Raw genomic sequence first — 26924 nt, 5'->3', positions numbered from 1 at the left:
ATATATTCGGAGACTGCTATAAGGTGTTCCTGGAGCCTTCTCTTTTCCAGGCTGAAAAAGTTCCACCTGAATATGAAGAAGAACTTTGCTGCATGAGTAACCATGCACTAGAATAGATTGCCTAAAGAGGTTGTGGAGTCTCCCTCACTGGAGATATTCAAGAACTACCTGGACACAATCCTGTGCCATGTGCTCTAGGATGACCTTGCTTGAGCATGGAGGTTGGACCAGATGACCCACTGTGGTGCCTTCTAACCTGACCCATTCTGATTCTGTGAAAACCTCAACTCTCTCATCCTGTCTTCTGACAGGAGAGGTGTTGGCATCCGTCCTTACAGGCCGGCTCAACACGTCCTGCCTGTCTCGTGCTGGATGCAGTGCTCCAGCTGGGGTCCCGCTAAGAGCGGAGTCGAGTGGGGCAATCTCTACCCCGGACCTGCCGGTCACACTGCTTTCTGTGCAGCCCAGGGCACGGCTGCGGAGAACTGTCACGTTTGGAGAGCGAGGCAGCAGCCCCGGGCGATCGCCGGCCGCGGGGCCCATTGCGCAGGCCAGGGGCCCCCCGGTGCCCCCGCGGGCCCGCCGCGCTCCGCGGCCAGCGAGGGCTGTCCCGCCCGGCCACCCGTCGGCGGCGCCGCTGCCCTGGTGACGGGTCGCGCCGGGCGCGGCGGGAGGAGGAGGGGCCCGGCCGGGCGGGGCTCTCCGGCTCCCCGCGGGAGGGTCCTCCGCCCCCGGGCCCTGTGAACCTCGGCCCCCGCGGCAGGGCGCAGCCGGAGAGGAGAAGCCGGCCCCGGTGGTCCGTTGCCAGCCGCAGGATGGAAAGCGCCGGGGCCCGTTGTTCCTCTGGAGGAAGCTGCGATCCTGACGTTGTCTGTGAAAAGCGCTTGTTTAAAGCCAAACTGCCCGAGCCCCTTGTTCAGCTGGCGTGCAGTCACAATCACTGTGCTTTCCCTGTGAATGGCAATGAGTTATGCATCTGGAACACAGCCACTGCTCAGGTAAAGCCACAATATATCCCTGCATAGCCTTCTACTTTAAACTAAGGCTTGTAAGGGAAATATAAATAAAATATTTGAGGGTAATGTAGAAGGGTCAGGCTTCACTTTAATGCTGAAAAGATATTAGCACTTGTTGTGAGCTTTGTTATTGTGATAAGAGTAATATAAGCTGTTGTGGTGGGTTGACGTGGGTGGCAGCTAAACCATCACACGGTGTCCTGATCACTCCTTCCCAGCGGGGTGGGGAGAGCATGGGATGGGCAAAAACGAGGAAAAAGTCAAAGGCTGAGTTAAAGATAGTTTAATGAGTGAAGGGAAGACAAAGAAAGAAGCCATATGAAGGCAGTCATTTACCACCCCCTATAAGCACAACAATCCCAGTACAGACTTCAAGCAAAAGCCGGCTTAGAAGACAATCCCCCAGGCCCTCAACACTTTCTTCATGCAGTACCCCAGTTTTGTTGCTGAGCACATGATAGGGTAGGGAATATGCCTTTGCTGGTTCAGAAGAGTTGTCCTGGCTGTGTCCCCTTACAGCTTCTTGTTCATCTTCAACCTATTATTGAGATGGGGAAACTGAGAAAAAGTGGCGAGAAAGAGAAGGCCTTCAAGCTTTGCAAGCAGTGTTTGGCAACAGCCAAAACACTGCTGTATTATCATCACTGTTTTTGTCACAAAATCCAAACCACTGTGCTGCTATGCAAAAAGTTGTTTCCATCCCAGACAAGCCCAGTATAACTACATTGTAGTTAAGTGATTTTGAAACAATAAATAAAAACTAGTTAGTGTTTTGTTGATTGCATGTGCATTATCCATTTGTAGTTTTGTATTGTTCATAACCTTTGTCTGAAGTGATTAATTTAACTCTTCTTTATCTACATTTGTCAGTCATTATTTTTGTCAGGGCATCATTACTCGATTTCTGCGCTGTCATTCGGAAGTAACATCAGTCCACCTCTTGTCTGCTCTGCCTCTCATGAACGTGTGATTGTGTGGAATCTTGATGAATGTATACAGAAGGTGCAAGAAGGTAGTGTGTTATTTATATAATGTATATCCTTAGGAGTGGCTGAAGAATCATAGTTGGAAGGAACCCACAAGGATCATTGAGTCCAAGTCTTAAGTGAAAGACCTGTCTAGGGATCAAACCCACAACTTTGGGGTTATGAACACCACACCCTAACCAACTGAGCTAATCTCAGGGTCTCTGTATAACATATATATAAAAGGAAGTGATACAAAGGGAATCATTCACCACCAATCACTCAGACCAGTACCCAGACAGACTGAGCAGTGGCCACCTTGGAAGACCATCCCCAACATCTGCTTTTCTCCCACTGTTCCTTATGTAACAAGATTGTTATTTCTGAGAAGCACACCTCAACCACTCAGATTCAGCAGCCCTAACAGTGATATCGGTGCTTTATTTCTCTGTTGCCCTTCTTCCTCGGCGATACCGTGCTGGGCCGGGGGCCGGGGGCTGCAGACGGGCGGCGGCAGCGGCGGCCCCGCCGGGGCAGCCCCGGGAGCTGACCAAGGTGCTGTGCGGGAACAAGCGCCTGCCATCAACCTCGGGTGAAACGCAGGGAAGCACTGCAAAGGCAGTGACGTTCTGCCGCTGTGGAACAAAATGGACAGAAAAAAAATAATCATAGCAGCACTACATATTTAAACATGCAATGCCAAAATAACTAAATGCTACCTTTTCTGGAATATCTGTGGAACTAGTGTTTTGCATCCCGCCTTTTCTGGTCCTGCCTCTCCTGTCTCTGGAACACTGTTGTCACGTGTGTGTGAGCAATTCAAGTATCTGATTTGTGAGGAAAGTTTGCGAGTGAAAGAGAGTTATGGTGATATAACACACAGAAAGCAGGAGTTTTAGTATCCTGACCACCATATAGGTTTGGAGCCTCAACCAATGAAGTTAGATTCTAAGGAGCAGTTCTAACCCCTCTTCAAGCTTAAATAGATTGGAAAGTAGAGAAATAATGAAAGAGGAGAAAAAAAGTATCAAGAAGTGTTTTCCAAAGCCTTGTCTTGCTGTGCTTCAGTCAGGATTTCTTACGTCCAGAATTAATGTGGCTCTGCTGGGTTCCATGGGCACATCACCCTACTCCAAAAATCCTGTCTGTGGCAATCTTCAATGGAAGCATAACTTGATGGGAATTTTTAATATCTCAAAGAGTACCAGGTCATGTCTAGGCAACAAGGCAGATGGAGGAATTCTGATGGTGCATAGTTCTGTGCTTTTCAATAGCCTGGTGTAATTAAACAGTGTGTTCTTCTGTACATCTTCCTGACAGAAACTGGGACAGCTTCTATGGTTAGGTAACTACTGTGTGAAGTTTCTAAAAATCTCACTGCACCGGAATTTTATATTTCATTGAGTATCATTAACAATACAATTGCTACAGGGTTTACACCTCATGGAATTGTTATAAGAACTCTTTTGGGAATGGTGCTTCATGTAAGATTTAGCCCAGATGATCAACAAGTGGCAGTATGTGCTGGAAATCGGATCTACATGTTAAGTGCAAAGGTGAGATACCATTCTCTGTAGCCATGGTGCTGGTATTTCATTAACTGATTCACTTTCAAATAAAATCATGATACAGAAATGTTAGTATAATTAAGCAAAAGTGTTCATTTTCTCTCATAAAATAAGTGTGAACAGATGCTTGATAATGCAACGCATACCAAATAGAAAACTAGATTAAAAAAGCTGAAGTGAAACAATATCACAATAACTTAGAAGAAGAAAACATTCTTAGGTCATCTGAAAAATTATTCCTATATAATTAATTCTGAAGAACCAAATGTAATGTGTAGTGGCTTTGTCAGCAGGATGATATACAGGGCTGCAGTTTCCATGAGAAAAATCTTATTGAGTTATACTTTGAAAATAAATCTGACAATGTTTAGCAACAGTTATTATTAAAATATTTACTTAATAGTCAATTTTAGTTTGAAATCTAATGTGTTTTTGTTTTTGACTGACTAATCACAGAATGAAGCTATACTAGCTAAATTGGATGGCCACCTGGCTCCAGTGACTGCTGCTGAGTTTTGCACATGGGAGAAAAGCATGCTCATATCAGTATCAGAAGACAGAACCTTTAAGGCAAGGAAATTGCATAGATAAACTTAAAAAAGAATAATTTAGTGAATATGTGAAGTAATTTTTTTCCCCTTGAAATATTTTGTGAGGATAAAGCAAAAAACATCTTTGACTTTATAGAGAGAAGGACATGTTCTTAGAGATGCTCAGGAAATTACTGTAAAAATTAATTTCTCTTTTTTGAAAGAACAATGCAGATTTTGTATATTTAAAACTTTCCACATCAATTGTTAACTTTGGTGATTATTATCATCTAGCACATAGAAATAAAGTAAAATATTTTCATTAGTTTCATTGTAGCTGAAGTGTTTTAGGTATGCTGAACTGAATGAAAACATTTCACTGTGAGTCTGTTGACATTGGTTTGAATTTTCCCTTTTGGGAATATTGTCTTGGGTTATTGTATGCAATGGCTGGGTTATTGCATATTGGTAGGATTTTTGACAGTCAACATTTTAAATGATGACACCATGGATTGCTGCTGCTGTGCATGATGACAATTGTAAGACAACTTAGACAGTAAGGGGAAACAAGAAGCCTGAGTGAACCCAGACGTATTTTCTAGGAGATATTGGGATAGGTACCTTAATTGCATACACTTTAATCTACTACTGATTGTCCTCAATATGACTCTAAATGTAGCCCAAAATTTTTTCTACAAGCTAAAATAAATATCAAAGGTTGTGGGTCCCTCCCCTCTCTCCCCTCCGTTCTCCCCTTCCTTTCCTCTTTTTTTTCTTTTCTTGTTCATTAATGTATGTCTTTTCATTAATTTAGCTAAAATCACTAAGATATCAAACTAAGCAAAGATGATAAGAAATAATTCTAATTAGTTCATGTAATCATATTATGTGAGTTTCACCTTTTACACCATGGATGCTTATCAATTAAACAAAGGCCTTTGTATTTGGAAACAAGTGCTGAAAAAAATCTTTATCTAAGGACATCACTTTCAATGACTGCATTTCTCTGTTTTCACCACGTGATGGCCGTTAAAGGTTGTGTTTCCTTAGAGACCCAAGTAGATACCTATCTACGTCTTTTTTTTATTCAAAGGTGTGGGACTATTCTACCGGCCAATTAATATATCAGTCGGGAATAATAACAGGTAAGTTTTCTATTTTTATGTGTATTTTTTCATAGCAAAACCCTCCTCTCTCTAAAGAGTAGTCTAGCATTATTGTAGAAGTTTTTAGTTGATTTAGTGAAAATAATTCTAGAAGAGTAGGTTTATTAACAGTGTCTGCAGTTGATGGTATATATTGACTTTAAAGATGAAAGCTTGTTTTGTGGAAAGACGAGCAAAAGGAGAGAAGAGGAGGGCAAGCATTGTCTCCGGTGTAGCAGGGACCCCTCCTTCAAAGCACTTTTCCTACAGGAACCGTACAGGTTTCAACAGGACCCACTCAAAATTTCCCTTTGGTTGTTCCTGCTTGTGGTGCTGTTAGTGGTGACTGGAGCACATTTTGGGGGTGTGAGTTGCATGGAGCTGGTTGTTAAGCTTTGTGCATAACGTTTTGTTGAAGGACCTCACATAAACTAAAAGCTAAAAACACAGATTAGAAAAGGAGAGGGAGAAGTAATGAATCCCCCCATTGCCTGTGGCAATTGTTTAGCTTGAAAACCTACCATGAGCACAATGTCAGTGTTTGCAGGTGCAAGACCATGAAAACAACTACATGGTTGAAACAAGGGAAAGCTACTGACCACAGGGGTTCTGAAAACCATACCACAGCAGCTTGGGTAAAAGGCAGTCCACAAACCAGCAAGTGAAAAGCCCTTAGCAGCCCAAAGATTAAGGCACACAAATCATTGTGCAACTGTAAGAAGTGCAGTAAGGTTTTTTCCTCCTATTTTATGAATAGGTGGTATTCAATTTTGAATCATGTGTTTTAATTAAATGTATTTCAATCAAATACTTTTTTTTTTAAGCAGCGTTTCCTTTGCTAAGTTTGCTAATTGATGAAGAAAACAAACAACTTATCACTGGATGTGGTGAGGGACAGGTAAGAATTGCCCATTAAACTTAGTCTCTATGTCAAAACAGTCAACTATTATTAATGTTTCTGTCTATAAAAAAGCTTCACAAACTGCATACAAGTTTTGAAGTGTTGCAGCAGTTATTTTAATAATCATAATTCAATTCTTTGACCATAAACCATATATAGTATATAAGACTTCTATTGCAAAACAAACTTTTTCCTGAAAACCAGGAAAGTTTTTAAGAGCACAATCAGTGATTATGTAAGAAGAGTATGCTGAAAGGCTATAAATATACCTGTTTAAAAAAAAAATGTGAAAAATAGGACTATGATTTCAACATGTTGGAATTCTAATACAAATGTAATAACTGTGAATATGCATTTCACCTCTTTAATGTTAGTTATATATTTTTATGAGATTTTTCAGCTGTTTTCCTTCATGATTACTGTTCAGTGAATTCTTAAGAAAATTAAAGATTTAACTACACCTTTGTCTTAAAAGAGAAAGGTATAAACGAAATTCGCCTACATGACCCAGTGAACAATGACATGCACATTACCTGTGATTTTTAATTGTGGGAAATAGTCTAGGCGGAGTTTTTTTCAAACATATAAACATGTGGGAATTTGATGTGCAGTTCAAAGAAGTTCATTAGTTACATCAAAAGTGTTAAATACTGGGTCTTTAGTTTGTATTAATGTAAACTTTATATTTAGTGTCAAAGGGTTATTGCAATTGCTTTTTCTTTTTCTTGCAGCTTTGGATCTTCAGTTTAATCAGTGATCATAATTATCGTTGTGTAACACATATCAACTTAAAGAAAGAGCAAGAGAAATTCTGTAATAAAGTGTGGAAATCTGGAAAAGAAATAGGTAGCACAGTGCTTCTAGAATGCTCTATAGTTGTTAGTGGCTACTGAGTGTGTGCTTTTTACACCCTATAAGATTTTAGTGTAAGTGATAGAGTTATGAGTCTCAGACTATGGCATGGAATTCTTACTGAAGCTGATATGTAGTTGGGTATTGGCCTATCTGGAAAGAATTATGCATGTATGTCTGTAATAAAATCTTGGCCAACGCATTTGCTTATAAAATGTTACATGATGTGCACTAGTAAGTAATTTGTTTTTTACTGAACTCATTGCCCAAGACTTCAGTGAGAACAGAACCAATGCCTCAGAATTAATCCCTTGTCTAAATGGAACAACATTTCTCAGTTACCTTTGAAGTTTCTAGGAATCTCTTTGGGGTTTTTTTACTTTTTTTTTTTAATTTATTTTTTCTTTATCCATACCAGTCTCTCCATGATATCATTTTTCTCTGGCTCTGGTATTTCTAGTGGTATAACACAGAGTTCTTCTGAGTCTTTAAAGGCTGCACTGGTAGCCTCAGCAGGGTGATTCCCTAATATCAAACTGATTTGATAGTTCTCTTGTTCTGCCTCATGAGCAGGTCACCATGAGCAGGTAACATCATTGGTACCAGGAAAGGTATCTGTCTTCCCACGGGCAGTGCCAGTGCAGACACCCATTCCCTCAGCACTGCTCTGGCTGTGTCTGCATTCCCTTATCCAGTTCTGATTCTTCCTCAGAATTCTGTAAGTCCTTTAGGGCTACCTGCCCTGGCCGCTGTGAGCAGTGCAACTGTAGTAGCAACAGGCGTGCTGAGCACCTGATTGTCCTGTGATGGGCACATTTGCCGTGTGGTTGCCTCATGATGGGCATGTGAATGGTGTGTGATCGTGGTGTGCCACCCACCTGCTCGGCCTGCCTGCCACAGAGTGCCCAGGGGTTGGGCGCACCAGGGAGAGGGTTACCTCTCGTGGTACGCGACTCCAAGGCAAAACAAGAGAACTACTGGAACATTTTACACCTCTTAGGCATGTGGTCCCTTGAGGATTCTCGGATCCTCCTTGGATCCCTGAGGATCAGGCATTCAGACTACTTGCACACCAGCTGAAGTGGGTTGAGGTCCTTCTAAAGGCAAGCAAGACAGAGCTTTCTTAGGGAAAGGGACATCTGCTTTCCCTTGGTTGCTCTTTTTCCGAATCAATGACTGCTGTATTCTTACTTGCCTAGTGGTCCAGCTTCCATAATTCTAAGTTCCTAACCAAAGGAGGAAGACTGCTACATTTCTTGTTATTGTTTAAAATATATGGATGCCAGTGTTATGTTTGAAAGACAGTGATGTAATATCTGTACCTAATGCTGAATTTAATGCTAGTAGTTCTTAGCGGTGAATGCACATTCATGATGGGTTGGAGACTCCTTGGGAAGATGAAACTGAAGTGGATTTTCACCTTGTTTTTAGATTGCATTGTAATTTTAGTGTCAAGGGAATTTTCAGGCTAAGTGGATCCCCAGCATATTTAAGGATATATGGCTTCCCGTGTCACTTTTTTGAGATGAAAACACCTAAATTCTGCAAAATCCTTTTCAGTCCATAAGTAGGCTCTTTGAGTTTTATCTCTAGGTTTTTGAAATAAGACATTTGAAGAAAGCACGTAAGAATCAGGAATTTCAAGAGGGCTAGGATGTATCCATCTTTTGAAATAGAATTTCTTGAGTGTGGTCTTAGTTCATGCTACTTCACTACTTTCAATTCTCTCTTAAATCCTATCTGTTTCCCTTATTTTATTGTCTTTTGATAGCTAGTATTGTTGATTGTCTTTCTTAGGTGAAGGGCAAAATGATTCCAAGGTTTGCAAAACAGACAACATGAGACCAGAAGGATCAGTGGAAACATCATTACCTGTTCTCTTAATTGAACATTGTGACTTTTCAGTGTGTTTCCATAATGAAGAAAAGATGTAAGTCCTTTAAAATACCACCTAGTATTTGGCTTGAATTTATTCCTAGGAGTTCCTATTGGTTCTTGGATTGTTCTCACTGCAACTTACTATTTTTTAAAAAATGCAGTAGGAAAATAATATTTTTAGTGATCTGCAAGTTTTGGTGGCCTACTCTTAGGAAGATAATATACATGAAGTTAAAACTGGTTGTTATTCTGAAAAATAATTTTATAAAAATGTCATTGGGAATATCCATTTTAACATCTATTGATACCAGTTGATCAGGGAAGATGAATTAAAAAGTAATTAAGAAACCAAATTTAGTTTGAGTTTGCTTTCCTGAAGAAATAAATCTTATGCTGTCACTGCATGCCTGTCAGTTTGCATTCCAAATTTAATAACTTTTGAACTACATAAACTTGCTCCAGTCAAACTTCTGTACAAGAGACAGAGATTTCAGAACATGATGTTTTTACTCCTTCCATGAATTAATTCTTATGTTACATTTCTTTCCTGAAAATAAATTTATCCATATTATCAGGCACCCAGGGATCTGTTCAGGACACTGCCACAGGAAGTGTCTTATAGAACAGCTTGGGGTTTTCTGTTATTTGTAATTGTCATTTGGATAAATTTCTCAGCCATACCGTGTTTTAGGAAACTCTTGTCCTGACCTTTGCCCTATGGTGGGTTTTACAGATGTAACTGATTAAACTCTGGTTGATACATAAACAACCTCTGGTAAACAAAGAAGAAAAATATCCAGAAGTCCTGGATAATTTTGGTTGTCTTTATGTCCAAATTAAGTAATTATTAACAATTAATTTCATGATGCCTGCATTTTGAGAAATACTGCCATTGAGAGGAAGGAAGTGGTGATTTTTAAGATGCACATCTCAGACATACTTTAATGTAATGATAACACTTTAAGGCCATATGATGAATTATTACAGTCAGTCTTATTGCTTGTATAATATCACTCTCAAATTAACAAAGTTTTGTCTGGATAAAAATCATAGGTTTTATTTGAAATACAGCACATCTTTAAAGATTACTAGTTTTCTGGTGATAAAGAATCCACCATGTCCCTAGTTAAGTTGTTCCAGGAACTGACTAATTCCATTTTACTTCTGAGTTACACTCTTTTTGTGTACCGTTATTAGCTTTAAGTACGTTTTTTAATCTTGTAGTCCAGGGTCCGCCACTATTGGGTTCCCTCCTTGGATAGCAAATTCTAGCTCATGAGCAAATTACCTCTGCACTTCTGGATGAAACAGTTTGTACATTGTATAAGGCATGTTTTGTGTAACATTTTTAACATTTTAATGTTTCTTTTTCAATCTCCTTTTGAAACATGGTTGCCTGAAATGAATCCACATTAAAAAGTTATTTGAAACAATTTTCTGAATTGAAATAATGTCACTTTCCAATACCCACCTGTTACTACCTCACATTGTACATCTAAGAATTATTTGTTCTTTTAGCTCTCACATCACAGTTGAAAGTTTTGTTCTGCTTATAAACTGTCTATTCAGGTCTTCTTAAACTATTTGACTGTATGTGTTTGGAGGGGTTTTTTTGTTTGTTTGTTTTTTTGTTTGTTTTTAATTAAAAAAGGTATTAAGCCGCTGTGGTATTTTCATACCAAGTTTCAGTTTTATACTTTTTCATTCCCTTACTTTAACTCTTGTGGTCTGACTTTACAAATAAAACTAATAATTCTACTCACTCCTATCTGGAAAATTTATTAAGATGTTGATGTCAATTTTTATGTATTCTTGCATCAAAACATTTTTAGTTCTTTGAGAATGACAGCTGTTATTTTGTTGCAATCATCTTATGCTTGATAACATTTTTCTTCTGTTAGGGTGTTGACTGAAACTGTAACCCGTTGATTTACTCTGTGGTGATTCCAAAAGCTGGATTTCATTACCTAACTGCAGTACTGTTGCCACTAAGCACAGGCTGAGACAGACATTCCAGGGGTTTGGCTGGGTTTTTTTTCCTCTTAGTTTGTGCTGACTTTTCTCTTATACTTTAATTATGTACAAACATACCTTGAATTTCACTGTTTTTTGAGTGTTCATGTGGAAGTGGTAAAAGTAAGACTATATGTGGATTTGCCTCGTGGTTTGAATTTACTCTTTGTGTATACAGTGCTTTTATAACATCTCCCAGCTCTTACAAACCACAGTAATTTTTGAAAAGTATTTCCTATGTTGTTTTAGACTTGCCATAAGCACTTACGTAAAATCAAGGGTTGTGTTCTGTTCAAAACTTCACCAATTTTGTTTGAAAGTTTTTACTTTGAGCTACAGATTTAAAAAAATATGCTGTAAATGAAAAATCTTTATTTTGGTGGGGTTTATTTTTGTTATCCTGGCTCTGCCTAACAAGTATTAAAAACGCCATTTGTTGTGTGTTGTGTGGTAATAAAAAAAGCTTCTCTATGCTACTCAGAGATATTTTTCTCCCTTTTTAATAGGTATTCTGCCCTTAATACTAGCTATTTTTGGATAGGAACCTCTACTGGCTTGTTAATAATTAATTTGGCAAACTTTGAATTAGAAGCTTTTTTATCTTACAAAGGTATGTTCTGTGAGATATTTGACTACACTATAATATGATTGCTTTCATTATCTGACATAAATAGTACAAGAATTTGTTTGTGAAATAGCAGAATACAATTAAAACTGTTTCTTTAAGAATAGCTTTCTTCCAATTAATTTTTATATGGTTTCCTGGCCCTGATTTTCTCAGAAGACATGTTGGCACTAGATTTGTTTAGTGGCTGGCAATTAATTTTTGTTCAATTTTGCAGTTCATGAGTGTTAAATACGAGGAATGTTATTCTACTCCTACTTAATAATGTGAGGGTAGGCTAGAAGGATATATTCTGAAGACAGTGGATTAGGTTCATGTCAAATTAGTATGAGTAATTTTTTTTTTCTGTCTTGGAGATGTTAGGTTTTTCTTCTGAAATGCAAATACAATTTTATAGCTCTGTGTTCTCTTTGGTAAAGATTACAGTGACCTCAGCATTCGGTTTGCCAGATCATGTGCACTGACAAAGAAGACAGTTAATGGAAAGGTGAGTATACAGCAAGCATTGATTTAACGAATGTTTACACTTCCAGTATGTCCAATAGCTAGTAATTATATGGTTTTTTAGAGATTAATGCGCGCATTTGTTTTACTTAGTGTGAATTACACAGTAATTTCTTTGGAGAGGACTGGTTCTACTGTATGAGATCTACTAGTTTTAATAGCTGGATAGTTCTAAAGCTCTCACAGCTTGTATATAGTCTATAGGGATTAATAAGGAGAAGGTGAATTTTTATAGTGTTTGGTGTGTATCTTGAATGTTAAGAATGACCACTGGGGAAGGAGAGGCAATCTTTTAGGGGAAAAAAGATATAAGCATTGTTATACCTTGTTTCTCAAACAAATGTTAGGATGAACTACTTTTGAATCCTTCCAAGAAGTCTGTCAAAACTATTTGAGTTGTGGAAAGTCATTAAAAGGGATTTAAGGAACTGGAAGGCATTCTGGTCTGTATACTCCATTTCTGATGTTGCAGGTTTCCTACAGAACTGAGTTTAATCTACGCCTTTCTGTATACTTAAAAAACCAGTGTCTTCCTTTAGAGAAGGATTTTGTTTTAAAATCAGCTCTTAGAATGTTTTGTTCATGTTGCTGAAGCCAATCTTTCTTCCATGTACTTCTTGTCTCACAACTGTTACTGCAGAAATATGTCCAGTGTAGAAGCTGTTGGAATTCCTCTCTCTGTTATGTATGCAGGACTGTTAAGACACTTATTTAAGCAACATAAGCATAGTTTTGAAGGACAGTATTAACCACTCTTTACTGCTTAATGCTCTTCAGGACCAAATCCATGGATATTTTTGACTAATTTTCATAAATGACAGAAAATGATTTTCCATTATAAATGCTTTGTTGTTGGAGCTTGTAAACAGAGTATTATTTTATGGTATAATTGCTGCAGGTTTTGTGCTTGATCACTTCGATGTTTGAAGATATGATTGCTGTGTTGGAAGTTAACCTTGCTACATTGGTGAGAACTCAGAACAACGTTTTTCTCCCATGTGGAAATAAGAACAGTTTATCAGTTATTGCCAGGTACAGAATAATTCAATGTTTTTTTTCTCTGTGTTGGATTGGGCATTTGTTTACCTGGCAAATAAGGTGCATCACATGGTATTGTACAGTGCTATTTGTTGACATGGTTTTATTTTACTTCTTTTCCTGTCATGCTTTAGTTGTATAGAGTGTGAGAAATCACAGAATCACAGAATGGTTCAATTTGGAAGGCACCTCTGCAGGTCACCTTGTCCAACTAGCTTGTTCAAACACATCCACTTGGAGTCAGTTGGCCAGCACCCCAAAAATCCAATTTCCAAGCTTTCCCACAGTTTTTTCAGGAGTGAGAGAGGTTTTCAGACAGACACAACTCAGCATGGGGGAAGGGAATTATATTAAAATTACTAACACAATAAATATTATAATACATATATGCATATATATATATATAATCTTAAGTATGAAAACTATAACTACAGAAACTTAAACTAAAGAATAAATAGATACATAGTATTAACACAATTTCTACCACCCCTAGACCCTCCCACATCAGTTCAGGAGAAGTTTTCAGGGCGATAGTTGAAGTCTCTCTTTCTCAACTGGAGTTTTGGGGGTTGGGCTGCGCCCCCACCAACTGCTCGGCCTCTGTCGAGCAGCTCCTCCACAGCATCTCCTGGGTTTTGAGGGAACTCTCCTCTCACCAGGTCTTCGCCACAGTCAAGGAATTAAAGTTTTTGAGGCTTTTTTCCTGTCCTGTAGGGTTCCTCCTGGGGGGGTAAGGTTCAAGGACTCCTCCACGCTGGATCTATTCTCCCCCCTCAGGTCGCAGCATTTTTCTAGGTTTTGCTCAGTCTTTTATATACCTTGAAATTCCATTAGAGTTTCATCTCAGAAAAACCTGCTCGGTTGGCTCTATGCCATATTCTTGGCCTGCTCTGCTCTATTCTGTGCGTTGCTGTCACCACTTTTTCACAGGGCCTTACTCAGGGCCAGAGTTGGACGGCCCCGGGCCATCACCGCCTCACCGGCGTCACGGCTGCCGCTCCAACCTGTCCCGGGCTACTCCGTGGCTGCCGCAGGGCCCAACCAGCTCCTCACCACCCCTCCCACCCGCTGTGGGGGAAGGCGGTGAGGCCGGTTGGGAAACTCCTGGGGAGTTTCTCTCTCCCTCCAGTGCCGTGCCTGGCCGCCGAGGGCCCAGCTCCAGCCCCATCTGGCCACTGGGGGCTGTTCCGCCACCTCCGCTGGCAGTGGGGAGGGGGAAAACGGCGAAAAACTCCCGCAGCCCTGGCTGGGCCAGGGCAGCAGGGGCCCAGGGGCTCCCCCAAACTCGAGGGGGACTCCCCTCGGCACTTACATGGCTGCCCGATTTTCCAGCTATGCCAACAGCTTCCCTTCCCAGTTGTTGTGATAAGTTAATTTCACGGGGGCGAAACACAGCTCTCCATTGGTCCTACATCAGAAATTTACTTGGGATTAACCATTTCCAGCCCCAAGGGGGGGGGGGGGGGGGGGGGGGGGGGCAGGTGGGTGAAACCACCCCAACTTCCAAACAACTTTTGGATATCTCCAAGGAGGGAGAGACCACATGCTCTCTGGGAAGCCTGGGCCAGTGCTCAATAATCCTCACAGTACAAAAGTATTTCCTGCTGTTCAGACAGACTCTCCTCTGTTTCATCTTTTGTGCATTGCCTCTTGTCTTGTCAGTGGGCACTGGACTCTGCTTTACAGCATATACTGCTGCATAGGTTTGTTCCTCCTCTGGTGCAGGACTTTGCATTGCACCCTGATGAACTTCACAAGGTTGCTGTTAGCCCATTTCTCCAGACAATAAATGTCTCTCTGGATGGCAGCACAAATTTCTGCTCTTAAAGACACTCCTCTCAGTTTTGTGTCATCAGAAAACATGGTGAGGGTACACTCTGCTCCTTCATCCAGATTATTAATGCAGATGTTGAATGGAATTGGTCCCAATATTGACGCCTGATGTACTCTGCTAGTCGTCTGGTTTTCAGTCCACTTCAGTGTGGGCTCACCCAGCCCATACTTCATCAGCTTCTCCATGAGAATCTTATGGGGAACAGTGTGAAAAACCTTACTGAAGTCAAAGTAGACAAGATCCACTGCTCTCTCCTCATCTACTGAGCCACTCATTTTATCACAGAAGTTTATCAAGTTCACCCTTGGTGAATTCCTGCTGACTACCACCTTCTTGTCCTTTAAGTCCCTGTAAATGATTTATGAGAAAATACTGACATCTTAAAGACAACAAAAACCCTGCAATATACACGGAAGTGCAGATTTCAGTGCTTATAATAAAATCGGGTCAACATGAAATAGGATCTAACATGTGAATGCAATCATCTGTGAATCCAGTCAGGGCCAAGGCTTGTCTGTTCTGCTAGGTATCTGAGCTGATAACTAATCCACTATGCCACCTTGTTTGTTTTTATTAAAATGTCATTACTGTTGTTGCACATATACATGCCCACATGCAGAAGAATAGCTAAAAGGCAGTTCTGATAGCTTTTCCTAGTCTGATACTTTTGTCCATTGCATTGATCAGGTTTTGTTCTTGGTTTTATAACTTAGGTGTTCTTTATTGACAAATTCTCCATTGCTTAATGGTTTAAAGAAAAACAGGAAAGAACCTTCTAGTAAAACATTTGGTAAGTATAAACCAATCTTGAAATTAATTAATAAAGTTATATTTTTAATAAAAGTAACTGACTTCCAACTGGCTTGTGCCTAATACAATCAATATATTTATTTCTGTTTTAAATATACATTACATTATATTTTTACTTTAGTAGGAAGAATTTTATACTGCTAACATTATTTCATATCCTACATATGTATTCTAGTTGAAAATGATGTTAATAAGTATTTTTCTTCTTTCAAAAGCAATTCTCTGAGAATCTGCTGTGTATTTTAAGTATTAGAGTGTAGAATGTTTATATTTTCATAAGTCATTCTTTTTCAATATCATGCAGTGTATCTTTTTGTATAATTTGTCATTTCTTTCTTAACGTTGGTTACCTGTTTTGGTAAATTTTGTTGTCCTGGATAGTCTTTTGTCAATATCTGCAAGTTTAGGAAGTTAATTTTTGTCTCATTGTCCTACTGTTTAAAAAAAGAGATCTGACTTCCAATTGCTGTTGAAGCACTGATAGCTTTTCTTTAGTTAGCAACAACAAAGCAAAGTGCAAAAAATACTTACAAAATGTTTTCGTCATCAGCTTTTACTTAAGAAGGATGTAAAAATGCTGGTAGCTGTAGACATGTAGAAATAATCTATTTTTGGACCTGTTAGAATGTCAAAGGTTATGTCTTTAGTGGTTTATGATATTCTGAGAATGCATCTACAGTGTTTTAGCTAGAATTCCAGGCTGCTTTGGACACCCAGCACTGACACCTGTGCTACCTTTATTGACATCTCATGATCAGATAAATGCTGTAAGGAAATCCTTTGGTCTCTTCAGGCAAGTGGCCATTCCTTCTCAGGAAGGACCTTTTTCTGCCTCATTGCTACGTAAAGAGAAAGGACAGTGAAAGTTGGAGGGAATTCCATCCTCAGCATAGCTAAATGTATCCATGAGATCACTTCCAATGCATCTGAAGTTTTTCTCTGGGAATATCAACAGGATTTTCCCCTTTACAACATTTATTTGTTTTGTTTGTTTCTGCTGATATGAAATGCTCATATTCAGTTTGGGACTGTAGGCTGCCCTTCAGGCTTCTTAGTGTGGCAGTGTGCATACAGACAAGTACCAATGACCTAAGACCCATAGAAGCACAAATACTTACATATATCCATCAGTCAGTTTGTTAATGATCTTTAGATGATTTTTATATTCCAAATATAAGGTGTGACTACATTATAGGTAGTGCATACAAAGTCTAAGCATAAAATAGGCAGCCAAAAAACACATTTGTGAATGAATGATGAAAAAAAGTGATTCAGAACAATATTCTTGCTACTTCAAAGTTTAAAGAAGTTCTTAGTCGTTCATATTTTTGGAGAAGGGATGCTATACAATGCAACAGTTCATGTTTCTTTCCTTTCTCGGTAATCATTATTGTAGAGTGGTTGGTCAGAAATGTGTTTTGCAACATAAGGAGACATCCAATATTTATGCTGGGCTAGCCTATCTACCTTAACTGTAAAAATATAATGTTAACCCCCCCATTTTAATGTAAATTAAATTATTATAGGAGTGAAAAGCACAGTGAAAGATAAGCCATTGGTTTTCCATAATAAAATTAAATCATCAGGATATACAGCAGCACCACGGTGAGTAGATATATTACTATTTTGCCTGTTTTATTGATGTGTGATATTTTTGCACATAATAGAGCCATGTAGTCTTATGACTGTGAAATTAATTACCTGTGAAAAACAGTTATGATGTTATCAAACAAAAGAATTGAAAAATATATTGCAAAACAGAATTTTCACAGCTTCTGGTTATTGTTCAGCTTCCTTTTGAAATCCGTATTAGGCATCTTGACTCTTTCATCTGATTACTCTTGTTTCTTCAGCTTGCAGGAAGAATTGTTTGAGAACTTTATTTGAATGGATTTTGTCCTTTGGAGTGCATTATTCAACAAACAACTCACAGAAATTAAAGTGCAAACTCAGGCATTAGGTCATTAGAAATCTATATTGTGATCAAAGAGTACATTCTCTTACCTACTGACATTACCAGTAGACATAAATAGTAAGAAGGAAGTAGGATTGCTTTTGTTTTAAATAAGTTGTTTTTCTCATGCAATGTTTAATGTTTCATCTAGAAGAGTCTATTTTCTTTCTCATAGAAGGACCATGTTTTCTCCTAATACTAACCTGAATAAAAAAGAGGTATCAAAGTGGAAGACCAGTTGTAAATGGTAAGTAATCCAGTAACTCCATTAGAGGAGGAACAAATTAAAATGAGGATAATTAGAGTTCTATTGAAAATATTTGTCTCTGTTACTTTCATTTGAATTTTTTAGTTAGGTGTATCTCTGGAACTAAAAGGCTTTGTAAATTTGATATAAAATGACTGCAGCAAGTGATTGGGATTATCAGACTATCAATTAAATTTGAGTGTTTCATATAAAAGAAAATATACATATCTATTTTCTTAGATTTGTATTGATAGAAAGAGGAACGGATGCTAAATATGGTTGGAAGTGAAGTCCCAGAATGTTCTTAAGCTGCAATTCCAGTCAGAAAAACAGCTGAATGTGGCACAGAGAGACATAGTGATTTCAGATCATGTGCCTTGTTCACCCCTGAAATCATGTTATCTTAAGCTAATACAGAGATTTAATGGATTTAAACAGAATATACATAATGGTGCAAACTGACCATTCCGAAGTGGAATCTTCATCACTGTGGACTCAAACAACAGATGTTTTTTTAGAGGTGGCACTTTCATGTTAATTTTTGTGGAATGTTAAATGAGGATATTGCACCCATTTTTCTCTTTACTATTATATAGTCTTTTTGTCTATGTAGTACAAACATAAAAGTAAAGAATGATTAATACCATCATTTTTCTCATTTAAAAAGAGCTGTTAGAGCATTAAGAAAAACCACTTAATAGCTCAAGACTAAGTTTTTTTAATCCTTGCACACATGGGTAAGCTTTTACATGAGCACTTCAGATAATTTCTTTTTTGGTTTACACTGTTTTATGATAGGTTAAGCTACTAAGTACTGTAAATTTTGTGTGTGTGTGTTGTTTTTTTCTTAGTTAAATTGCCTTTTTTTTTTTTAGTTAATATTGCTTTTTGTCACAAGAAGGTAGAGTTTGCATTTTTTAAATAATTTTGTTAGATAGCTATGCAACTTAAGAAACTTGATTTTTTTACAAGTCTATGTTAATTCTTGATCTCATGAATTCATAACGGTGATCAGGGTAATTTAAGTATGACAATTTAAAATTCATTTGGCTCTTACCTTGAATTTAACATAAGTTTTCCAGGAAATATTTATATAATGGTGTTTATAATAGTTCCCAAAGAACATTTATTTCATAACTGAAATGAAAATGTACTTTCTTTCTTTTTTCCTTCTTTGAAGTAAAAATAAAGAATATCCATTGGACGGGGATCCTCCAATCAAATATGAGAAACAGATATCTGTTACTTGTAAGCCAACTCCAATTTTTTGTGTTCAGTATTCTGGTAAGTACAGGCTTTGTAAAATGTACCATTCTATCAGTGTGCAGAAAGAAAACCAAAATTTGTGTGGCATAGTTTATAAAGACTGTGGATTCACTAGATAAATTCCCAGAAAACTTTCTGGCAGTACCAGATACTGTTTGATCATAATTTTTGTCTTGAAAAATCATTCAAGCTGTTAACATGAATGAGAAAGGATTCTATTTCTGATTTTATGTCTTTTCCTTTTGAATTTATTCTATGACTTTCCCACTACAACTTGAAAATGAGTAGTTCTTTCACTAAAGAATTTATTTTCTGAGACATTTACTGTCATTAGGGTGTACTGTAAGTTGAATTTCAAAAGACTCAGAGTACTCATATTTCTTATATAAATATTATTCAGTTTTTCTATGTTGAAATATAAAAAAGTAATTCTTCTGGGTAATCCAAAGAAGGGCATTTTTCTTAACTACTTTGGATAAATGACTCTTGCAATAGGGTTAAGTCAATTCCAATGTAAATATGATTAAGCAGAAACCACTCCTTATATTAACACTGAAGCATTTTAACAAGTATATAATTATGTCAGTGTACACCATGCAAGCCACAATATTTTCAAAGTATTTAAAAATATATATCTTCATAAAAGTATTATTTATATCTTTGTATAAGTATTTTGATGACAAGTACAACTTTCATCCTCAAGGAAAAAAGCAATTAGATGCAATCAGTAACTTTTCTAAAATATATTCCAGCCATCTCTCTGCTCCTTATAGAATGGGAAGAAGTTGTTATTTAAGGCTCCCGAAAGAAATTGGTTGCAGACAGCTTATTCTAGGAAAGTTTGTGCACTTAAAATGAAAAGTTCATTTTTAGCAAAGAAAATCATCCCTACAGTTTTGATAGTACATTTTAAGTCTAAATCTTCTTTTACTGTGAGGAAGAAACATCTTTCTCTGTTTTTGTCCTTGTCTCTTGCCCAGACACGCATGCACACACAGGCTTAAACAACCACAGTTTAGCAAAAATAGTAAAGATTTTTTTTTTTCTTGGAGTAAAAAAATTGTATTATTGTAACCTTGTAAGGAAGGGTTTTGTTACTGTTGTAGTCTGTATTGACCAGATGGTTCCTAGTTTTACAATATATTTTCAGCTGCGAATTTGCAACTTTGAGTTCCACCTTGGAACAATCCCTAAAGTAGTCTTTGTAAACTATGAGTCATAATAATTAACATTTATTAGCATCTCCAAACATAGTAGAAGGGAAATTAAATGGAAAAATTAAGTAAGACTTAAGATTTAAAAATTAAGGCTTGTTGCTCTCTTAATATAAACTTTTATTTAGGATTTGAGATGATATTCCAATAAACAAGCCTCCAAGATTCTATGCAAAATTACTGTCTCTCATTCTTTATACACAAGAATGTTTATATATTGTTAATTCTTTGTGTGTGTCTATGGCTTACCTTATATGCATACCTGATATACTTATCAATCAACCCTTATGCTGAAAATCCATACTGTCAAAACTTTAAGAAAAGTGGGAGAAATCTGCAGAAGAGCACTGCATTTTACCCCAAAGACTTCATATCTTCAAGTTTGTGAATAGTAATGTGTTTGTGAGGTGTTTACTGAAGACTAATTCTTTGTCAGTTGAGTATAATGGTGCATATAGTCACTGGTAACAGAAAAAAAAAAGGATTCTGATATGCCTCTTCTTAGCAAATATGTCAACGCCATTGTGTTTCTCACTTAAAATTCACTTTTAGTAGGTGACTCTCAGATTAGAAATATGGATCTCTTATCTGTTTATATTGCCATAATGTGGGGAAAAATGTGTTGTGGGATATCTTATTCTGAACCTGCTATGTGGATGGTACTTGGACACTGGATAGCAGTGCCTAATGTTGGTGAAATCAAGCATGACTTTTATTCCATCTCTCTTTGTAAAGATTCTCTGGAGATTTAAGAAGGGGGCACTCAGATTACACCTCCTTAAGAACACTGCTTATGGTGAACCTAGTAACATTAATTTGAATTCTGTTCTTCGTTTTCTTAATCTCTCTCTGTGCTGTCTTCTCTTGCTCCACCTTCCCTTGTTTTATCCCGTTGGTTCATTTATTTGCTCTTTAATTTTTTTCAATGAAAACTTTTAAGTGAATAGGTAAATTTCACAAATCTCTGCCATTAATGTAGGCCTTAGGGAGTCTATCCTGTCATTATGTGCCTCTGCTGATTAGCAATATAAATAAACAATCGAACTTCACTTGCATAGTTTTTAGGATTACCTTGTGGAAGAAGTTCATCATCTATAAGAAGTGATCCAGAATGACTATTATGCATTTTTTTTATTCTAATATATAAAAAGTGATATAACTTCAATAGGAAGATATAAAAAAGGAGAGTAAGAAAATAGATTTAAATGACTGATAAAAATTTCTGCATTTAAATTTTGTAGCATTCTTTTTGTGAAAAGTGAATTTCTGCCTTGTGGTGAAAACAATTTAGGGAATATGTCAAGACAAGAAATTAATTGCATACAAATTCCAACCAATTCTCCAGCATGAATTTGTGCTGTTCATACAAAATATGTGTTAAACATATGAAATGAATATCTGGTTTGTGTTTTGTTGTAGTGACATGTGATTTTTTTATGAATAAAAGAAACAGCATATTAGGTCCTTGTTGCTTTCAAACGTAAATCATTAGACACTTTTCTTCATAGGGGATGGAGAGATGCTGGCTTGTGGCCTGGCTGACAAAACTGTACTGATATTCAATTCCAATCTCACCGATACATATAATGTTTTTTCAGGTAAATTTATGAATTATATTATTAAAGATATAGTGTATGATTGAGTTTGATCTAGAATGGCATAGTAACTAAAAGATTCCACTTACATCACCTAGAGAAGAACAAGGGAGAGGGAGTACTGATGATTCAAGGTTTAGAATTATTTCTCTGATTGCTTAATTTTGTTTAGAATTAAACTGACTACCAGATTTTCCCATTTCTCAGCTTTTTGGGAGGTAAGTAGTAATCTATCATTATATGTATATATATATATATGTATATATATATTTTGCAATGTCCATTGTGTATGAATAGTACAATAATTAAATAGAAACAAAAAAAGTGATGTATTGCGATGATTATGCATTTGTATATTGGAGTAGTATATTGCAATTAGCCAAAAAATTGACTGTGATGACTTGGCAAAAGATGTATTTGGTTTGCAACTCCAACCTTCTAAAGAACAATTATTTTAAAAAAGAGGGGCTATTCCTATGGAGAAATTCATATCTGCAGAAGTGTGTGCATGTGTGAACACACGCATTTTTAAAGGAGTCTTAAAAAACCAAACTTTTTCTAAATTTCTACAAGAACTGTCTGTTAAAGTTTTAATAACATTGAATGCTATGACTTTAAATTAGTCCTGCTGAATTAATTTTCTGTGAAAGTTCATAATGGAAGATGACTGGTTTTTACTTGCAGACCCTAACAAGTATTAAAAATAGACTATTTTAAGTTATTTTAGAAAATTATTTTTAATAAATAACTGAAAACTGATTTTTGAAAACTAGTTTTCTTTTTGAGTAATATTCATTGTATTTAGTGAAAGAAACTGTGGCATTAAGGAGGCAATATCGCTGATATTCTCCTTCTTGTACTCTGCAAATTCAGGCCAACTTCTGATGAGAAGAGTAAAATAAGCTTCATCAAACTTCATGCTTCTACAGAGAATATTTTTCTGGTGCCAGTAGTTAAGATGTTGAGTTAGTTCTTGGTCTTGTTTAAAAAAAAAATAAAAATTGGTGTATTCCTAAATTGTTCTTCTGACTGTGGCTTTGTTCTTTCGTTTTCTTAGGTTTTACACTACTGTCTGATTTATTTCATTGTTGCCTTTAATCTCTTATGTCTTTTTTTTAATGATGCAGAGTCTGAAAAGCAGTGTAAACCACATTCTACTTCAGGCTCTTTAGGTAGCATAAGAATTAAATCTGTGGATCTAATTCTTTTCAAAAGCAACATAAATATGAAACTGCCAGATACTGTACTGTAGGGGAGTAGGAACCTCAAACCATCAGTTACCTGCTTATTTCATTCACACAGTGCAATTCATATTCAACTTCTGTGCAGTTAACACTATCATGAAATCACCTGTTTATTTTTGGTGCACTTGGTTTAAAACTATCATAATATATGTGTTTTCATTAAAACCCATGATGCATTACTCTTATTAAGAGCTGCAATTGATGGTAATGTAAAACTATATTTTTCAAGAAATGGCAATTATGTCCATTCTGGTAAAAAAAATCAATTTCAAGGCAGCATTAGCATCTGCATATTAAAAATCATATTTTTATAATGCAGCACCAGAAAGGAGTGGTATAACAACAGAATTTTTTTCTATAAGCCTGTTTTATTCAACTTTGTTCCCTGAAGTGCTCAGTTATGGTTTTAAGTAGTGTTGCATTCCTTTTCAGTGGTGGCTCTTCAGGTGTCTGTGTCCTGTAAGTTAAGTTAATTGTTGACCACCTGTGAAGAGTTACAGTCAGCATGGCCTTTTTGAAGAAGTCTTTTTACAAAACCAGCTGCTGTTCTCAATGTACTTCAGGACTGGGGAACCCTGAATAATGCCAGTTTTGAAACTTACTGGGCTCTTGCAAGCCAGCTGGCATCTCCTCCAATGTGCTTTGACACCAGGGGGTCTGGAGTGCAGAGATTATAAAGCTTTTTGTGTGGCTCTTCCAATTTTCCAAACCTCAGATTTTCCTAAAGTTTCTCGTGTTCCTTGCCACTTTGGAAACCTGTTTTATATATTTTGTTGTGGTGGTGTTTTTAGAAAACCAAAGCCTCTAAATAAAGCTTTGTCTTGTGAATAAAACAAGTATAGTATTTATATATGTATTTATACACTACCTATGCAGTTCTCTGGTGAAAATTCTACGGGTGTTTGGTAACTGGGAATTAAAATATCTCATTTATAAGCCTTTTTATAGACATATGTGATCATGGAAGATTTCAATCGCTGAGATAAATTGAATAACCTTCCTACAATTTAAAGCAATCTATTTTTTTAATATAAAACTTCAGTTGATTAAAGAGAAAATGTACACAAGGGGGCAGCAGAAGAACTTTGAATGTTTTAAGGCTAGATGAAATTCATCAAACTTCATCTGACAAATTAGAATAATATGGGTCAAAATTTATTAAGTTTGATTGAAATATGTTCTTTCTTGACCTTTTTGATCAGCATCAATATAACTTTAGATCAGATTAATCATTTTAGCTTTTGCATAATGTTTCTGGCTTTTGAGTTCTTTCTTTTTAAGTTTACAGTCTTGTTTTTAACTGTGTCACACCAAATATGAAGTCTCTTTCTAGTAGATGCAAAATGCAAAAATTTAAAAGTTAATAACAAAAATCTATTGACTGGACATTATAATGCTTTAAACTATAATTTTTAAACAAGCAGTTACATTTTTTAATCTAATGAGACAGTCCTGCAGAAACCGTTGAAGTGGTGTGTTCATTATGTTTTTACAAAAACAGCTAGCTCAGTAATAAAAGGCTAGTGAACAAAATAAAGAATTTCAACTATTTGTAAGGTCTTAAGGGATTTCCAGATCATGTTTAATATAAAATTTCTTTATAATATGATACTCAGATTCTCTTTCGAGTAATACTGTATCTTTGCTTAAACTTAATTTCAAGGATCTTTCTTGAAAATGCTCTTCCAATGACTTTGAGAAATTAAAGTCAGAATTATCATTGTCTCATTATTAATGAAAGACATTTTCCTGTGTTTTTTTGGTGGAAGAAAAATTCACACTGTTACAGTTTTAATCCAACCATTTGAAGTCTATACTTAAAATGTATTATAATATTATAATACATAATTATATTAATGCAGTTAACTCTGGACAAATGTGTGAATGCAAGAAATGAGCTTTATGATATTTTCATTATTATTTTTATTAGGTCATGATGGTGCAGTTAACTCCGTTGGCTGGAGTCATAACAAGAAGTGGTTAGTTTCTGCGTCAGAAGACAGAACTTTAAGGGTCTGGCCAGTCTGCAATAAAGAACCTGCCTTAATTATGGTAATTAGAAACTTCCACTGGTTTAGACACAGAGGACACTGTTTTAGACTTTCATCTACTTTCATTTTAAGAGGTCTATAGAAGGAACATACAACCCAATTTTTAGAGCTACTGAGTGGTGACTCCAACTAATATCTGGGTGATCTCCGTTAACTTCAAATTAAGTTTTTTTCTTCATAATTTACAAAAAGCAAAAATCAGCCTTGATAGAAAAAAACTAGTGGGCATGTCTGAAAATTTTGGTTTTGTTGTCTGCTCTGTATATTCTGTTTTCACTGGCTCAGCTCTGCTTTACTTTGTAGTCTACTCCCCAGTTCAAACAGAAATTTAGAGTATGAAGCTAGATTCTATTAGGTTCAATTGACTACAGGTTCTATTAAATTTACTGCCAACTAATTTATGCAGAATGAAAACTATCTTTAGATTAATAGATGTCAAAAATAGGAAGGATCACTACAGTACATTAAACTCTTGGCCTTTGATCAGGATAACAGGGAGTCTCTGCCTTAACAGCAGGAATCTCAGACAAAAAATATTTGTTGTGTTTGAATCCATTCTTAATAAATTCCTTTTCATTTCAGGGTAAAGAAAACTTCGATAAGACTGTACGCTTTGCACAGTTTTATTTTTTAGATACATTTATATTGCTGTGTTGTGGAGCTGAATTTCATCTATTAAATTTCCATCTAGACACAACCAAGGATGACCTCAAACGGTGAGTACAATTTCTCCTTAACAGACAAATGAAAATACTTGTACTGTTTGATCTGGGATTTTGTTGGTGGTGATGTGGGCTGGGGGGCAAAAGTATTGCAGAAGAAAAAAAACTGAACAAATTGTAGAAGCTAATTGCAAAATATCTTTGTTCTGAGTGGAAGGACAAAAAGAATTAGGGCTACAGCACTGAAGTCTTAGTTGATATTGTGAATGGCATGTCCTATCTGTTCATGGTATTAAACAGTATTGGGTTGGGTCCTTAGATGGGAAAAACTGGTCTATTTCCTTGGCAGTGTTGTTGCTGAACAGAAAAGCATACTGAGTGCAAGCTTAAATATGTTTTTGAATAGGAGTGCTTTCCTGGATTTAGGCATGAACCTGGTAGGTGAAATTTCACTGGAATGTTAAATGGTCAGACAGGAACACGTAATATCTTTCTTCCGTAACCTGATTACGTATTTTCTGTGTTGCCTGTTAATTCTTAGTTTATGGAGATATTACTAAAGCAATAAAAAGGTAACCTAAATTGCTATATAAACTTTAATCTCTAAGAGACAAGAACTTATGTAGTGTCCAGTTCAGTGTGTCCACAATGCCTGGCTTAATTTTAATTGACTTGAATTGAACATGTATAGGACATGTAGCAAATGTATTATGAATCTCAGTTTACTGATGGCTTTTTTTCTTTCTATGTGAAATTCTACCTAGGCAGATAACCCACAGGACCTTAAAGAGTTCTGTGTATTTTGGGAAGCAAAATTTCTTTGGTAGTGTGTGATCAGTCCCTGCTTCTGCTCCTGCCTAAGTGGAAATTATTCTTTCCTCACTGTTTGCTCCTCGTTTTCTTTCTGATTGCCCTATGATTAGCACATTAAATGCTATACTGAAGCTAGTGGACTGCTTGTTGAACATAGGTACTTCGTAGATTTTTTTTTTCTGTTCAACATTTTCAGTAT

The 26924-nt window shown here is 36.7% G+C and overlaps 1 protein-coding gene and 1 long non-coding RNA gene across 4 annotated transcripts in view; one reads left to right on the top strand and one right to left on the bottom strand.

The window, feature by feature from the left end:
• The first annotated feature begins 682 nt into the window (after nt 1-682).
• WDR27 (WD repeat domain 27) overlaps nt 683-26924 on the top strand; it is a 98898-nt gene continuing 72656 nt past the window's right edge. The window contains exons 1-18 of one of the 3 annotated variants that reach the window (XM_027634011.1): nt 683-998; nt 1887-2028; nt 3413-3537; nt 4006-4119; nt 5173-5224; nt 6052-6122; nt 6857-6971; nt 8775-8907; nt 11375-11478; nt 11913-11980; nt 12896-13029; nt 15583-15659; nt 17206-17284; nt 17809-17880; nt 19061-19164; nt 21869-21958; nt 25130-25251; nt 25833-25966. In XM_027634011.1, the coding sequence (XP_027489812.1) occupies nt 816-998; nt 1887-2028; nt 3413-3537; nt 4006-4119; nt 5173-5224; nt 6052-6122; nt 6857-6971; nt 8775-8907; nt 11375-11478; nt 11913-11980; nt 12896-13029; nt 15583-15659; nt 17206-17284; nt 17809-17880; nt 19061-19164; nt 21869-21958; nt 25130-25251; nt 25833-25966 (1919 nt within the window). In that variant the 5' untranslated portion in view covers nt 683-815. Of the gene's footprint in view, nt 999-1886; nt 2029-3412; nt 3538-4005; nt 4120-5172; nt 5225-6048; nt 6123-6856; nt 6972-8774; nt 8908-11374; nt 11479-11912; nt 11981-12895; nt 13030-15582; nt 15660-17205; nt 17285-17808; nt 17881-19060; nt 19165-21868; nt 21959-25129; nt 25252-25832; nt 25967-26924 lie in introns of all 3 variants that reach the window. The other 2 variants (XM_027634008.1, XM_027634010.1) reach the window with 2 other exon arrangements.
• Nucleotides 1285-14469, bottom strand: LOC113942858. Its single transcript, XR_003526080.1, has 3 exons — nt 14348-14469; nt 2378-2616; nt 1285-1554 (listed from the first exon to the last, which is right to left on the bottom strand). It is a non-coding gene; the product is annotated as an uncharacterized LOC113942858 (long non-coding RNA).

This window comes from Corapipo altera, unplaced genomic scaffold (assembly GCF_003945725.1).
Source record: "Corapipo altera isolate COAL_440 unplaced genomic scaffold, ASM394572v1 2b, whole genome shotgun sequence".
Lineage (NCBI taxonomy): Eukaryota > Metazoa > Chordata > Aves > Passeriformes > Pipridae > Corapipo > Corapipo altera.
Note: the sequence above shows the minus strand (reverse complement) of the source record. Positions and strands in the feature narration are given on the sequence as shown.